The sequence below is a fragment of the Oncorhynchus gorbuscha genome, linkage group LG10 (assembly GCF_021184085.1).
Source record: "Oncorhynchus gorbuscha isolate QuinsamMale2020 ecotype Even-year linkage group LG10, OgorEven_v1.0, whole genome shotgun sequence".
In the NCBI taxonomy this organism is placed as follows: domain Eukaryota; kingdom Metazoa; phylum Chordata; class Actinopteri; order Salmoniformes; family Salmonidae; genus Oncorhynchus; species Oncorhynchus gorbuscha.
Window position 1 is genome coordinate 25,770,429 of NC_060182.1, and position 17,216 is coordinate 25,787,644.

At 39.9% G+C, this 17,216-nt stretch overlaps 1 protein-coding gene across 1 annotated transcript in view; it reads right to left on the reverse strand.

Moving 5' to 3' along the window:
- Positions 1-17,216, reverse strand: part of LOC124046858 (helicase ARIP4-like) — a 57,792-nt gene that overhangs the window by 25,663 nt on the left and 14,913 nt on the right. Inside the window, exons 3-5 of the mRNA XM_046367646.1 lie at positions 8,673-8,712; positions 7,896-8,068; positions 6,142-6,278 (exon numbers count right to left, since the gene is read on the reverse strand). Of these exons, the coding sequence (XP_046223602.1) occupies positions 6,142-6,278; positions 7,896-8,068; positions 8,673-8,712 (350 nt within the window). The remainder of the gene's footprint in view (positions 1-6,141; positions 6,279-7,895; positions 8,069-8,672; positions 8,713-17,216) is intronic.

Consider the following 17,216-nt stretch of genomic DNA (forward strand, 5'->3'; position numbering starts at 1 on the left):
TAACCAGACTTTTTCTCCATGCCTACCTTCTCATCCAGGACTCAAAATGCAGGGTGGGTTGGAAGGGGGTTCAACTGGGAATGGATCTATGCCCACAAACAGGCAGGTGTATGTATGTGTGAGTGAGTGAGAGTCATGAACAGTGAAGGAAAAGCACATGATGTACTCACCAGAACTTAGTTCTATACTGTAGCGACTCTCCTGCTCTAGCTTATCTGATCTAGCTCAGACAACTGCTCAGAGCCAGTCGGATACAGCACAACCCAGTCCCTACGTACTCCATGCTGTAATTTTGATAACATTACATGACGTACTTTCATAAAGTATACTGCAGCGAGACCATTTCCCTTAATTTACCTACAGTAAGCATCTAACCCACATTTGATCCCATTTAAAACACCTGAAGAACAGAGAAATGGGTCATTACGTCACCAAGCATATAAAGCATGGCAGTCTTGCAGTTCTAAATCGATCAGTGGTTCAGAAACCATGTTCGGTGTGGGACCCTTGAGTTCAATTGACATATTTTTATGCTCTATTAACTACAGTGTGACTTGGCTATTCATCTGATAACATGTCAAATTCATAAAGATCACTGGCCGAATGTTGTTGATGGAAATCTAAGAATGACTGAGGTCCTCAATATTGCACAACCAGGGCAGGTATTCAAAGCGCAGGAGTTCTGATCTAGGATCATTTCAGCATTTTAGATCATAATGAATAAGATAAAAGGTACAGGGGACCTGATCCTAGATCAGCACAGGAAGACCACAATCAGTCTCTGTTAGGTCTGTGGCAGTCACGAAATTTCGCCAGCCGGTAATTGTCAAGCAAATAACTGCCAGTTTCAATGTAATTGATCTCTAAACAACATACACATTTAATATCTCCTGGCTTCCACACATTTTAAAAAGTCAAATAAATCCATGTAATATAGCCTACACCTTCACAACAAATCCATACTTTATTTTAGACAGCTCTAAAGAAGCATGATATGAAGAAAATCTAGTCTACTTCAGAAGAACAGAATAGCATACTCTGACTTGTCCTTATGTTAGATCCTGATCTGGCTCTGCCAAATGGCTGTGGGCTACAATGGTCTAACTGTTTTGATGTTTAATACATTGTAATAAGGCTGCATGATGAGACTAATGATGATTTGAAAAAAAGTTGCTTGAAAGGCATGAGCTCTGCTTTTTTGCGAAGGAAGTACACACTCCAATAGTCTCACAATTTGACATTCTCAAATATCTGCTGCGCAATCGAAGAGTTTCTCACTCCCATTTCTCACTCCCACTCACGTGATCGGCCTTAATCACAGGCTACAAGTTAAGACAGACACATCGGGATGCAACTATGCGTGTCCTTATCCAATTGCGAGGTGCATATTGAAGATATTGGAATAAGTGTCCACATTTACTTTTCGCCAGCCAACAAGATGAGTAGGCCTAACGAACAGCAAAAGCACTAGCCTATGTCAATCTACCACCCCCCATCTTACAAAAGTCGACCTATTCTATTCTGTGCAATAAATAAATATTCCAAACATAGTCTGGGACAGTTGTGGGATGAGATAGATCCGAAATGAATACTACCACTATGCAATGAGTGTGATGCAACAGATCAAGAATGTTTAGCTTCAAATGTTGATACCCTAATAGTTTATTTCTTCACATTATAAGCGCATCAATGTGCAAATGGTAGTAGGCTATGAACGTGAATGTTCCATTAGCGGAAAATACCATTATCAAAAGTGATCGCAAATGTAATTATGTATTTAATGCTTTTATTATAAAAGGTGCATTTTTATGTTGAAAATTATCTTCCAAAAACCCACGCGCTGCTTATATATGCCAGTTAGGCTCTACACCCCTAGTAAGCGGATTAATGTGCTTAAATTCTAAGAACTTATTTGGCCACTTTAGTGGTACAAACCTTATTAAAACATATAGGCCAGGCTACGAGGTGTGCGACTATGATTCGAACAAGTCACAAAAGAAAGGCATAGTTTCTTATGCTAGGCATCATTCACAAGTGATAATATATAATTCACAAGTGTTAGGCCAATATTGTCATCCATCAGTCTATTCTTGATTTAATCTCGTCTTTACATATACTAAATAATATATATGTGTGACATTAGTTTTGATTTAGGTTGGACCATTATCATGCACCTGTATTGAAACAGGGGCAGGGGAACAAATACATGTCATCTATGCACATAAATAACGAATGGAGGACGCTGTGGTTTATTTTCATGCTAGCCAGGTAGGCTATACTCCTATATTTTAAGGAATGTGATTAATATTATTGTACTTTTATATACAGCAATCACATAACAATACATTATTGAACATAAGGTTTAATCCCACCCCTCAGCCACTCTCAGCCCATCCCACCTATCACCATGGACCACCCTTGTTTGGTTTCCATGTGCCATATATATTTTCAATTGTATTGTGATGTTTAACATATATTTTGAAACTTTCTAATCATGTAGTATCCACAGATTGTGAGCTAAGGATAAACACCATTCCTACAAGTATTATTATACTATATATTGACTGACTATGGCTGAACAAATTGCCGAACACTGCTATTTGTAAGGTTCATTTTAAGTGAATGTTGTGATTTTTGAACCATTCCTGAACATGTTACCAGAAACAACCTATATGTGGGCAATATCAGAACAAATGATGTAGTGATTATGTCTCTTTGCAGAATAATCTACAGAGCTTAGATTGTTGTATGCCCCATATACAGGTGAAGTCAGAAGTTTACATACACTTTAGCCAACTACATTTAAACTCAGTTTTCACAATTCCTGACATTTAATCCAAGTAAAAATTCCCTGTTTTAGGTCAGCTAGGATCACAACTTTATTTAAAAAATGTGAAATGTCAGAAAAATAGAAGAATGATTTATTTCAGCTTTTATTTCTTTCATCACATTCCCAGTGGGTCAGAAGTTACCAAATACTAATTGAGTGTATGTTAGCATTGACTTTAAATTGTTTAACTTGCATCAAAGTTAAACAGTAGCCTTCCACAAGCTTCCCACAATAAGTTGGGTGAATTTTGGCCCATTCCTCCTGACAGAGCTAGTGTAACTGAGTCAGGTTTGTAGGCCTCCTTGCTCGCACACATTTTCAGTTCTGCCTACAAATTTTCTATAGGATTGAGGTCAGGGATTTGTGATGGCCACTAATAACTTGACTTTGTTGTCCTTAAGCCATTTTGCTACAACTTTGGAAGTATGCTTGGTGTCATTGTCCATTTGGAAGACTCATTTGTGACCAAGCTTTAACGTACTGACTGATGTGTTGCTTCAATATATTCACATAATTTTCCCTCTTCATGTAGCCATCTATTTGGTAAAGTGCACCAGTCCCTCCTGCAGCAAAGCACCCCCACAACATGATGCTGCCACCCCCGTGCTTCACGGTTGGGATGGTGTTCTTTGGCTTACAAGCCTCCCCCTTTTTCCTCCAAACATAACGATGGTCATTATGGCTATTTTGTTTCATCAGACAAGAGGACATTTCTCCAAAAAGTACGATCTTTGTCCCTATGTGCAGTCTGGCTTTTTTTAATGGGGGTTTTGGAGCAGTGGCTTCTTCCTTGCTGAGCGGCCTTTCAGGTTATGTCGATATAGGACTCATTTTACTGTGGATATAGATACTTTTGTACCCGTTTCCACCAGCATCTTCACAAGGTCCTTTGCTGTTGTTCTGGGATTGATTTGCACTTTTTGCACCAAAGTACGTTCATTTCTAGGAGACAGAACGCTTCTCCTTCCTGAGCGGTATGACGGCTGCGTGGTCCCATGGTTGCATACTATTGTTTGTACAGATGAACGTGGTACCTTCAAGTGTTCCTATTTTTGCTCCTAAGTATCAACCAGATATGTGGAGGTCTACAATTATTTTTCTGAGGTCTTGGCTGATTTATTTTAATTTTCCCATGATATCAGGCAAAGAGATACTGAGTTTGAAGGTGGGCCTTGAAATACATCTACAGGTACACCTCCAATTGACTCAAATAATGTCAATTAGCCTATCAGAAGCTTCTAAAGCCATGACATCATTTTCTGGAATTTTCCAAGCTGTTTAACAGTACAGGTTCCCCAGGGGGTACCCCCCCCCCCCCGCTCAACTGTAATGGTGGCGCACAGAATGCAAAAATATTCGTAGAAATATTTAACCTCCACACATTAACAAGTCCAATAGCTCAAATGAAAGATAAACACCTTGTTCATCTACCCATCGAGTCAGATTTCTAAAATGTTTTACGGCGAAAACATAGCACATATTTATGTCAATGGTTGATGGTCTTCGATCAGAATGTAGTGGAAGGAGTCATACTTACCTAATATATCGTTTTGTTTCAGTTCGTGTGCCCTTATAGTAGCATATGCTACGAGTTCCAGCTGAAATGCATCCAAAATGACGTCTGGTCCCGAACAGTTGCGCATCAAAACGTCAAAATTACATATTACATGTCGACTAAACTGGTCAAACTAAGTGCAGAATCAAGCTTTAGGGTGTTATATACGTACAAAACAATTCTCAATTCAACCGGGCATTCATACTCCTTCTCAGGCATTCTGGAACAAAGGAAGGTCTGTTCCAAAAGCGCGCTCTAATGCCCATGTATTTTCTCGCGACACCCACTCTTTCGCCTTCCAAAGGGTCAAAGCTCGCAGGATTTTCTCAATTAAACGCTCTACTGAATGAGGACATCTAGTGGAAGACATAGAAAGTGTCTCCAGATCCATAGCTGGTTGGGGAGGGTGGAGCGATGACGTCAAAGTTGCCCCCACTTTCAGTACTCCAAAAATAGTTTGGGAGATTGCCTGCCCTGTGAGTTCTGCTATACTTACAGACATAATTCAAACGGTTTTAGAAGCTTTAGAGTGTTTTCTATCCAATAATTATTATTATATGCATATATTAGCAATTTTGGTCAGATTTGTTTTCAGTTTACTATGGACACGCAATTCATCCAAAGGGGGCAGTATTGTCCCTAGCCTTAACTGGTTTTAAAGGCACAGTCAACTTAGTGTATGTAAACACTATTTTATTTTCAATTAGTCGGGAATGAGAAGTTGTAATCTGTATGAAGGCAAAAAAACATTTATTAACAAAGGATGAGCCTTTCTTAATAATCTTCTGGAAAACCATTTTGGGTTTTAGTATAACTTATGTATGAGTGAAGCTTTAAGTGAGAGGTTTAAAAGCTTTAATATTTAATCATTTTAGCCCCCCCAAAAAACTCACATTCATTATATAAATAGGCACATTTACTTTTGTCTGGCTTCCAAATAAAATGAAATATGTTTTTCTTATATGTATTAAAAAACAAGTTGTCTGGAGTAGGCAGCAACATTAGTAAGTAAACCGATTAACTCGATCATATCACAATGTGATTTTTCCATAAATAGACAAGTATTAACTATCAATGGTTGCAGAATCTTATCTATTTTTGCTAACTTTCTATTGAAATTGATTGTGATAAATTCATTATTATTTTTTAAGATATGAATACCAAGTATGTCTACTTCACCATCCGCCCATTTTATTGGTAAACTACAAGGTGGTGTCTTTTTACGATCCAATACTTAATATGGTACATAGTTAGGTTTTAGTCCAGAGAGGCTAGAAAAGTGTTCTTCAAGGAGACTGTGCAGTGATCCAGATTGCAGTCTTAAGAAATAACTAGAGTCATCTGAAAACATTCACACATTAGTTTTTATACCCTGGATTTCTAACCCCTTGATGTTCTTGTTGGATCTAATTTTAATAGCAGCATTTCAATGGCCATAATAAATAGATATGGAGACAATGGACAGCCTTGCTATACTCCGCTTGAAGCTCAAAACGTTGAAGTAAGTATTATTTACTATTTTACACCTGGGGATGCTGTACATAACTCTTAAAATTAAAGTAATCCAGGCATTTATATATAAATTATAGTCGTACTTTATAAAACGCCTTTTCAAAATCTGCTATGAAGACCAGGCCTGGTATCTTCTATTATGATACTACGATAATATTATACTTAAAGAGTAGAGTAATTCAAGACAAAAATATTTCTGACTTGACACTCCATTATGTGTGTTTGTGTTTGTGTCTGTCTTCACCTGGTGTGTACTCAGGTAGCAGGACCACAGGGACGTGCCCTTCCTTCCTCTGCTGTTCCAGCCTCTGCCGCCTCTCCAGCTCCTCCTGCTGGGCAGCTTTGGTCACCGCCTCCAACTGCTGCTCCCTCAGTAGCTTTCTACATCACATAGAGGAATAGAGAGAGAGAAGACAGAGAGAGAGAGACAGACAGAGAGGGATGGAGAAGGAGAAGAGAGAGCTCATAATAGGCACCAGGCACCCATCTCTGTTATAAGGCCAACAGACTGACTAGACCGAACCAGATCGCATGGGGATATACATTACTAATGTTGTATGTGTTCCTTTGTGTGTATGTGTGTGTGTCTATATATCTGTGTCTGTTTGTGTGTGTGCACGCATGTATGCATGTATATGTATCTCATTCCTAAATCATGGGCAATAATATAGAGTTGATCCCCCTTTGCTGCTATAACAGCCTCCCCTCTTCTGGGAAGACTTTCCACTAGATGTTGAAACATTGCTGCGGCGACTTGCTTTCATTCAACCACAAGAGCATTAGTGAAGTCGGCCAATGACGTTGGGCGATTAGGCCTGGCTCGCCAGTCAAGTTCTTCCACACCGATCGACAAATACTTTCTGTATGGACCTCGCTTGTGCACGGGGGCATTGGCATGCTGAAACAGGAAAGGGCCTTCCCCAAACTGTTGCCAAAAAGTTGGAAGCACAAAATCGTCTAGAATGTTATTCTATGCTGTAGCATTAAGATTTCGCTTCACCGGAACTAAGGGGCCTTGCCCAAACCATGAAAAACAGCCCCAGACCATTATTACTCATCCACCAAACTTTACAGTTGGCACTATGCATTCGGGCAGGTAGCATTCTACTGGCATCTGCCAAACCCAGATCCATGTGTCGGACTGCCGGATGGTGAAGCGTGATAAATCACTCCAGAGAACACGTTTCCACTGCTCCAGAGTCCAATGGAGGCGAGCTTTACACCACTCCAGCCGAAGCTTGACATTGCGCATGGCGACCTTAGGCTTGTGTGCGGCTGCTAGGCCATGGAAACCCATGTCATAAAGCACCCGACGAACAGTCCTTGTGCTGACATTGCTTCCAGAGGCAGTTTGGAACTCAGTAGTGAGTGTCGCTCCTAGATGTTTCCACTTCACAATAACAGCACTTACAGTTGACCGGGGCAGCTCTAGCATTGATGAACTGACTTGTTGGAAAGGTAGCATCCTATTATAGAGCCACATTGAAAGTCACTGAGCTCTTCAGTAGGGGCCATTCTACTGCCAATGTTTGTCTATGGAGACGGCATGGCTGTGTGCTTGATTTATACACCTGTCAGAAATAGCCAAATCCTCTCATTTGAAGGGGTGTACACATAATTTTTGGTCTAGTAAACATATCTCTGCGTGTGTGTGTGAGTGAGAGAGAGCTGTAATACTGTAATAAACACTGGGGAAATAATCCCACTCATGGCAGCATGATTGACTTGTTGCCAGACTGAGTAATACAGAGATATTCTACTTAGAGCCTTCATAGTGAGCCCTCTCTAAGGAAAATAAATAAGACAGAACGCTAGATAATGCAAGAGAACACAGTTGAAGATACACTACGTGTGCTGTATGGATAGATGATAAAGAGTTAAAGAATGAATGGTTAAATATCACCATTCATTGCCTCTTTGATGCTGGTTAAGGGCTTATATTAGATGTTGTTCTCTATATCTGTGAGTTTGGATGTTTTCAGAGGTCAGGGGTCATACCTGATGTTCCTCCTCATGTGTGCAGGTTTGTTGGAGTGGGACCTTTTCCTGGTTCCACTCAGGGACTGCGAGGGAATTTGGTTCTCAGGCCGTGAGGACGGTCGAGAGTGGGGCTGTGTTGAGGGGTGGGACGGCGTCTCCCCCGAGGCTGAGGTAGATGGGGGGGTGCACTGCTATCCCGCAGAGTCCCCTCCCTGTGCTTTATTCCCCGAGCTGAAGGGAGCGGTATGAGGTTGGTCTGTAAAGAGAGACAGAGGGGGAAGAGTGTAATTATTGGTATACAAAACATAAATCAATTCAAATAAATGTTGATTGAAAACCTATAAAAAAGGTACGCTGTATATCAGTGGATCCTAACTGCAGCCCTTGAGTACCCCCAACTGCACACAGTTTTATTGTAACCCTGGACATAAAATACAGATTCAACTCATTGAGGGCCTGATGATTAGTTGACTTGTTGAATCAGGTATGCTTGTCCAGAGTACTCGAGGACTGGAGTTATATATATATATATATATAACAGGCATGGATTGCTCCATCACTGAAGGAAAGGTAAAAACAGATTCAAGAACAGTTAAAAATAAAACATTAAAACTGAGCCAGAGGGATTGATATAAAAGATCCATTGAGACACACTTTTTTGTGGTTAACAGGGAGTGACTGGGCCAGAGTTGGATACAAACCTGTCTGGCCCTGCCTCCAGACTGGAGACACTGAACTAGATCTGGGGTGCTTATGTAAGTGCTAATAAATATGGAGAGCTTATGAAACCCTGACCAATGGGGCTATGGGCAGGTGTTTCTGGCTCTCCATGCGGCTGGAAAGAGTGACAAACAAGGTTGGGGAGAAAACCAAGGTTATGGCCCACATAAACAGCCCACTCAGTATGATCCACATACATCTCTCCACTGTCACATTGTAGCCAACACTGACATGCTCAATGCAACCTAATACAGCTCAACCAAGCCCCACCTAGTGATATATTCATAACCCTAGACTTATTCCACATTTTGTTGTGTTACAGGCTGAATAAAAATAAATGGATGAAATAGATATGACATTTTTTAATAAGTATTCACGGAGGCCAAATTTTGTAAAAGCATCTTTAGCAGAAATTTTCAGCCTTGAGTATGTCCGTATCAGCTTAGCACATCTTGGAAACCTTTAGCACTCTATAAATTGTTTCACACCCTTCCCCAGATATGCCTCATCACAATTCTACCTCAGAGATCTACAGACAGTTCCTTGGACTTCATGGTATAGTTTCTGCTCTGACATGCACTGTCAACCTTATATAAACAAGTGTGTTTCTTTTCAAACATGTCCAAACAATTGAATTGGCCACAGGTGGACTGCAATCACGTTGTAGTTACAGTTGAAGTCAGAAGTCTACACACACACACCTTAGCCAAATACATTTGAACTCAGTTTTTTCACAATTTCTGACATTTAATCCTAGTAACAATTCCCTGTCGTAGGTCAGCTAGGATCACCACTTTATTTTAAGAATGTGAAATGTCAGAATAATAGTAGAGAGAATTATTATTTCAGCTTCAATTTCTTTAATCACATTCCCAGTGGGTCAGACATTTACATACACTCAATTAGTATTTGGTAGCATTGCCTTTAAATTGTTTAACTTGGGTCAAACTTTTCGGGTAGCCTGCCACAAGCTTCCCACAATAAGTTGGGTGAATTTTGGCCCATTCCTCCTGACAGAGCTGGTGTAACTGAGTCAGGTTGAAGGCCTCCTTGCTCGCATATAAGATTGAGGTCAGGGCTTTGTGATGGCCACTCCAATACCTTGATTTTGTTGTCCTTAAGCCATTTTGCCACAACTTTGGAAGTATGCTTGGGATCATTGTCCACCTGGAAGACTCATATGCAACCAAGCTTTAACTTCCTGACTGATGTTTTGAGATGTTGCTTCAAAATATCCACAGAATTTTCTCCCCTCATGATGCCATCTATTTTGTGAAGTGCACCAGTCGCTCCTGCAGCAAAGCACCCCCACAACATGATGCTGCCACCCCCGTGCTTCACGGTTGGGATGGTGTTCTTCGGCTTGCAAGCCTCCCCCTTTTTCCTCCAAACATAATGACGGTCATTATGGCTAAACAGTTCTATTTTTGTTTCATCAGACCAGAGGACATTTCTCCAAAAAGTACCATCTTTGTCCACATGTACAGTTGCAAACCACAGTCTGGCTTTTTTATGGCGGTTTTGGAGCAGTGGCTTCTTCCTTGAGTGGCCTTTCAGGTTATGTCGATATAAGACTTGTTTTACTGTGGATATAGATAATTTTGTACCGGTTTGCTCCAGCATCATCACAAGGTCCTTTGCTGTTCTTCTGGTTTTTGCACTTTTTGCACCAAAGTATGTTCATCACTAGGAGACAGAACACATCTTCTGAAGTGGTAAGACAGCTGCATGGTCCCATGGTGTTTATACGTGCATACTATTGTTTGTACAGATGAACATGGTACCTTCAGGCATTTGGAAATTGCTCCCAAGGATGAGTGGAGGTCTACAATTATTTTTCTAAGGTCTTGGCTGATTTCTTTTGATTTTCCCCATGATGTCAAGCAAAGAGGCACTGAGTTTGAAGGTAGGCCTTGAAATACATCCACAGGTACACCTCCAAATAATTAAAATGATGGAAATCAGCCTATCAGAAGCTTCTAAAGCTCTACCAACTCGTCCAGGAGTCGCCTCCACTCCTCCCCTTCCCACTACCGTAAAGGACAGTTACATAAGATTCCTGAAATGCCTTATGATGATTCAAACCCATACAGCACAGACAGAGCACAGTTTACAGTCAGAAAGTGAGGGTGGGGGAAGTCACTGGCTGAGAGAATGTTCTTCAGTGACAGCGAGAAGTATCAGAATGCACTTCTAGGAAGTGTGTGTGTGGGGGGTAAATCAAACAGTCACAAATAGCTATGTATGGGACGAAAGGGTAATTCATTGACTTGTCTTCCTGATTTTGGTTCCAGAAATAACTCCCTTACCGGTGAAAAAAACTCTGACCCTTATGCAACAGCTGGGACTAAGCCTACTAATAGCTAGGTCAGCTTTGATTATCAAGATCCTAAAGTACACCCCAACACCAAGAGAAAACCAGGAGGTGATTTAGGATGGTAGTTTAGTGTGGGTTATGTTCAGCCTGTACCATGTAAACCAGGAATGAGCAACTGGCAGCTGTTTTTGTAGGCCCGCTAATCAATACCACCCCCCCCCCCCACAAAAACTACTTGTAAAATGTTTTAAATACATATATTTTTGAAACTCAATTGGGGTCTCAAGAATAGTAGAATGCGCAAGGTACAATTCCGAAATGTGGCTGTGAAAAAAAAAGGTCAGTCACTCAATTAGCCCATGTCAGCTGACATTTTTTAGATTAGATAGCTGGCTAGACGAATTAACCAAACTTGTAGTAATCATGGTTGAATTACTGACCAGGGGAACCTCATTGATTTTGCAAGTCACTCTCACTCAGATTTGGAAAAATGTGTCGACGGTGCAGGAAATTTGCTTTAAAACTACAAATTGAGTGAATTTCCCTTAGGTTCCCTTAGGGCCCCCAAAAGGCTAGGGACAGCTCTGACTGCATGTGGTTATGGATGTGGGTATGCAGACCCCCGAGCCACTCTGGCCCCTCATGAGTTCAGATTTTCTGTGGCCCCCACCCCAATCAAAGTTGTAGACCAAAGCCTCATCAGGCCAAGTTAAAGTAGCCAGCATCCAAACAACAATTTGAACAGCAATCAATCACACTCAGTGGGAAGTTTATTAGGTACACGATCATGTTCATGAACATGGATTGCTCCTACAGTCAGTGTGTCATGTGGAAAACAAAAGACAAACAATGGCACAGTACAACAATGGTGTGCAGAACGGCATCTCACAAGGCACAACTTATGGATCCTTGAGGTTGAGCTTTCAAGCTCATCAAGCAACATACGTCATCAGAGGGCAACAGAACATTGTACTGTCTTACGCTCGGTTGGTTGTTTATATTCAATATTTTTCATTAAATCGAATATACTCAGAACTAAAGTTTTGTTGCTAAGGATTCCACGACGCGGTTAGCTTTCATGGCTGGCAAGTTTGTGTTCCATTTTTGTGTGGATTCCGCGAGTTCTAACTGGCTGTACTATAGACACCTGTCGTTGTGGGAAAGACTAATTGTTATCTTTTCGTAAAACAACTGGTTGCAGTAAAGAGCCAACCTGGATACAAAGGAGATCCCGAGGGAAATCGACTAGTACAAACAGCTTTACGCTATGGAGGAACAACATACTCCATCATAGAAAGATCTGACTACCTCAAAATAACTTTAACCCAATTTTAAAAAAGAAAAACAGATTAATCTACAGACACAGATGATTTACTTACTGTTGAAATAGAGGCTAGTGCTCTGGCTGAAATCAATGCAACACTGGAAAGGTTGTGTGAGGAGGTAGGAGGGCTGAGGGGGAGTTTGGAGATTAGCCAGAGTAAAATTCTCACGCTTAAACAACCTCTTACAGCTCCCCCTAATTTCCACCTGAAGACATACCCAAATCTAACAGCCTGTAGCTCAGGCACAGAGCCTGAGCCAGGTACCATTTGAAAGAAAACACTCTGAAGTGTGTGTACATGTGAATTGAATCTAGGAGAATATAACAATAAATCTGGTTTAGATAAAACAATGAAAAAAAACATTTTTTATATCATCATCTTTAAAATGAACAAGATAAAACAAACATTCAGATAGGATGATGGGGACAATTTCAGTGGAAACTATAAGAGGGCAACAGTACTTGTGCAAAGTTTCAGAATGATAACTTCCAAAATGAGTGTGCTTACATGACATTTATCATGAAGTCACCCAGGTGTCCCACACAAGCAGCCCAAATGTACTCAAGTGGCCAAATTGGTGAAGGTATACATTTTGAAACAAATAACTATATACAAAATACCAAAATGGTATTCTAACACACCACCCCCCCCCCCCAAAAAAAAGGAACAAATAATAATTGATTTTAAAAAATATACATGTATATATACATTTACAAAATAACATGGGTAACTATTTACACACTTTCAATATTTGGAAGACCCTCAGTCCTCTATCAAATCAATTTATATAGCCCCAGCCTAAAACCCCAAACAGCAAGCAATGCAGGTGTAGAAGCACGGTGGCTAGGAAAAACAGTCCTCTTCTGGCTGTGTAGAGGGTGCAACAGGACAGCACCTCAATAGTAAAAATGAACAGTTTAGGGTTCCATAGCCGCAGGCAGAACAGTTGAAACTGGACCAGCGGCAAGGCCAGGTGGACTGGGGACAGCAAGGAGTCATCATGCCAGGTAGTCCTGACGCATGGTCCTAGGGCTCAGGTCCTCCTCCGAGAGAGAGAATTAGAGAGAGCATACTTAAATTCACACAGGACACCGGATAAGACTCCCATTCGGAGTCAGTGTCATTGTGAAAGAAAATGTTCAGTTATAATAGTTTCACATATGAGCCCTGTATCAACAGGTATAATAAATATATATATAGAGTTGAAGGTTGAATATATTAGGTTGAATATATTATATTATTATTACCTGCTAGATCTACTGTCTCTTTTATATTGACAGACCAGCTAGATCTACTGTGTCTATTATATTATGACAGACCAGCTAGATCTGCTGTCTTTATTATATTACAACAGACCAGCTGTTATCTACTGTCTCCATTTCACTTTGGCCATTGATGTGGTCCTGTCCTCTCAATAGCCTCATATTAGCTATTTCATGTGGGTTGGGGTGGGGCGGCAGACACACGCATCTCACAATTCATGACATTACATGTTTATATATTGCTTCTAAAATGTAAAAACAAAAATCAAATCATATTTTATATTATTAATTTCAAACAAGGGCTTTAGCATGAAAATAACTTACCAGTCCAAAACGATGTCCTCTCCCATTCAAAAAAATATTCCTCCAAAGGCTAAATGAAGCGTCCTACAAGAATCTCTCACCTTCCCAATCAATTTATTCTAAAATTGTGTACATCTGTATATCTAGACTTAGATTTAGCTTTCCCTGACTTAGTCGCCATAATGATTGATATAAACAGCTGAATCTGCGTGTTCAAACAATGCAGTGCGTAATATGTGTTTCTCCTTCTGGTATGAAACTTCAATAGCGAATGACTCTCGTTACGCTGGAGCTTACTACATGGCTTGGTCTTGCAACACAAACATGGCGTATTGCCGTTTAGCTCAGCTCATTGGCAATCTACCCAGCTAGATTTCAAGACGATCAGTGGTCATTGGGTTAAAATCAACGAAACAGCGGGCAAATCATTGGTGCACAATGATGTCATGACTTGTTGTCTTCAAATCAGTTTCTTTCAGTCAATTCGTCCCGCGAAATGGCCCATCACGTTTGATTGTGTTACAAACAAACCAGTTGATTGCAGTGAAACCAAACATGACTGGAAAAGCCACGTTCTGTGTGGGTTATTTACCTGGAATGTGTCGTCGAAAATGGAATGAGACGGAATTCACGACACAAGCGGTTCACAAAATGTTGTGTTAGGCTATAAAAACGGATTTTATCAAACAAAAGGTCATTCATTGTGTAACAACGAGCATTGGAAATGCAAACAGACGAAGATCGTCAAAGGTAAACAATTTATTTTAATGCAGTTTGTGATTATGTTACGGCTGTGCTGGTTAAAACATTTTTTTTATTGGGCTCTATGCTCAGATAATCGCATCGTATTCTTTCACAGTAAATCCTTTTTTACATCTGACAACGCAGTTGGATTAGCAAGATTCTAGGCTTTCGATACATGTGAGACACTTGTATTTTCATGAATGTTTAATATGTAGCGATCACCGTATGTGATGAATGTCTATTTATGTAGCGATCACCGTATGTTGTGGAATTTCAGCCCGCTAGCGGGTTCCGTGCGCAGAGAGGTTAAAGGAGAGAGCAAGGCACTCACAGCCAAGGTAAAAATCCACGATTCCAACATGGATTGTCTACCCAGGGAAAACAGGGTGATGAAGGAGGCGCTACTAGACATACAAATGTTGTAGCATGCGTGAAAATCAATTATTTTCTGGGATTCCTGAGGACGCCTCCAATAATCCAGAGGGCACGATCAGAGAATTCATGGAGTTGGAGAGACAAGACTAAGGGTCCCTGACCAATCCTCACAAAATTTGAACACTACCAACAAAAGGAGCTGATCAAAAGCAGGGGAAAGGAGCTTAAAAAGGGAACTAATTCAGCCTCAATGACCAATTTCCACGGGAGATAAACTAACGTCATAAGAGACTGTATCCAGTACAACGGCAATAGAGGGAGAAGGTTAAGCGTGCCCTTCTCATTGTGGACAAACTCTTTATAGATGGTCTTATGGAGCTGTCTCTGAATAGCTGTCCATAGCTGTACTAAATTCTATAGGGACTTTAGGTTACGAAAAAAATAAAGTATGGGAACTGTAAAATTATCTGAACACTATGAAGTGGATATGAACACAGGTACTCATTTACATGCTCGCTTACACATACGGACTTATACATACATACACACTCTTTCTCACTCCCTTTCTCTCTTTCCACTCACTCCATTGTCAAACTGTTTTATAATTTAATATATTTCTTGTTTGTCTACAAGTTTATATAGATTTACAACAAGCATGGGGAAGATATCAGAATAGGTGCATTGAGGAATAATAACGTATTGTATGGAATACATTTATACTGTAGTGAAGCCGAAGATCACGTGAAAAGACAATTGCTATGGAAATGCTGGGATGTGTTTTTCAATGATGTTAAAGGTAATTATGACGCAACTATGACAGTGATAGGATATGGATTACAATTATCATCATGACTATTAAGGCTATACACACACACTACATGTTACACACAGACAATCAACCATGCAAATTGGCCGAGTTATTATTTAGTTGGACATCACACATTATAGTCTTACTCTTATACAGACATTGTACACACTCACTAAATCACATCCAATATCATACACATCAACCCACTCAGATTTACTACACACAATATCTTGTCTCAATTTTCTAACATGTGTGGCATTGGCTCACAGGCAAACAGGCAAGGGAATAAAACACATATTGCTAGAACCTATTTCTGGAATTCTAAATATCAGACATTTGAAAGCTCTAGTTTTGACCATCATAATACCTCTGATGGCAGTAACTTTACAAGCACTAATTATGGCCAAAGGAATATAACATATACTGTTTACAGGAAACTCACTCTACATCCTTAAAGGAACTCAAAAGGTGTGATGATATTAATTAACATAAATGTCGATCTGAATGTGCAAATAGTCAGGAACGAGTCGCAAGGAAGGTGGATCTTTTTGAACATGAAAGTGGACGAAAAATAGATTTGGCTCATTAATCTATATGGTCCAAATAAGGATGATCCATACTTGTTTGAAAACATTTAAATCAATTTATTGAACTTACAGGCGACAAATGATCAAATCATTATGGTGGGAGACTATAACACATTGTTAAGTATCTCAATGGACCGTAAAGGTAATCACTCTACAAACTATCATCGTGCCCTTAAGGAAATCACAAATATTATGGACACATTAGAAACACTGGATATTTGGAGACTAAAAAATCCCAACCTAGTGAGATATACATGGATGAGACTTAATCAAGCTAGTTGTCTTGACTACTTTCTTATCTCTCTTGCATCAAAACGTTTTAATAGGAGACAGAATGCGATCGGATCATCATCTAATTGGCATTCACATAACTTGTAGATTTTCCACATGGACGGGATATCGGAAATTTAATCAAGGTTTACTGCAGGACAACTTATTTTTGACTAAGACAAAATCATTTATAACTGAGTTTTTCTAATAAACCATTTGTTCAGCAAATCCCATTATTGTTTGGGGTACCTTTAAAATGTACCTTCAGAGGTCATTCAATTCAATATTCATCAATAATAATTTTGAAAAGCCATTTCTGGCTAAAGAGACAAGACTAACAAGGGAAATCCATGAACTAATAGTGCAAGTAGACAGCAATAAAAACAATACTACAGAGATACAAAATAAGTTAGAGGAAAACAAAAAGAACCCGAGGAACTTATTCAAGAACGATCTAATGTAATCTATTACAAAAATAATGCAAACTGGATGGAATATGGAGAAAAATGCACAAGATTCTTCCTGAATCTCCAATATAGAAACGGCAACAAAAATGATTTGCAGAAACTCGTTACTCCGAATGATATTTTAAAAGAGGAAGCTAATTATTTTGGGCAGATGTTCTTTT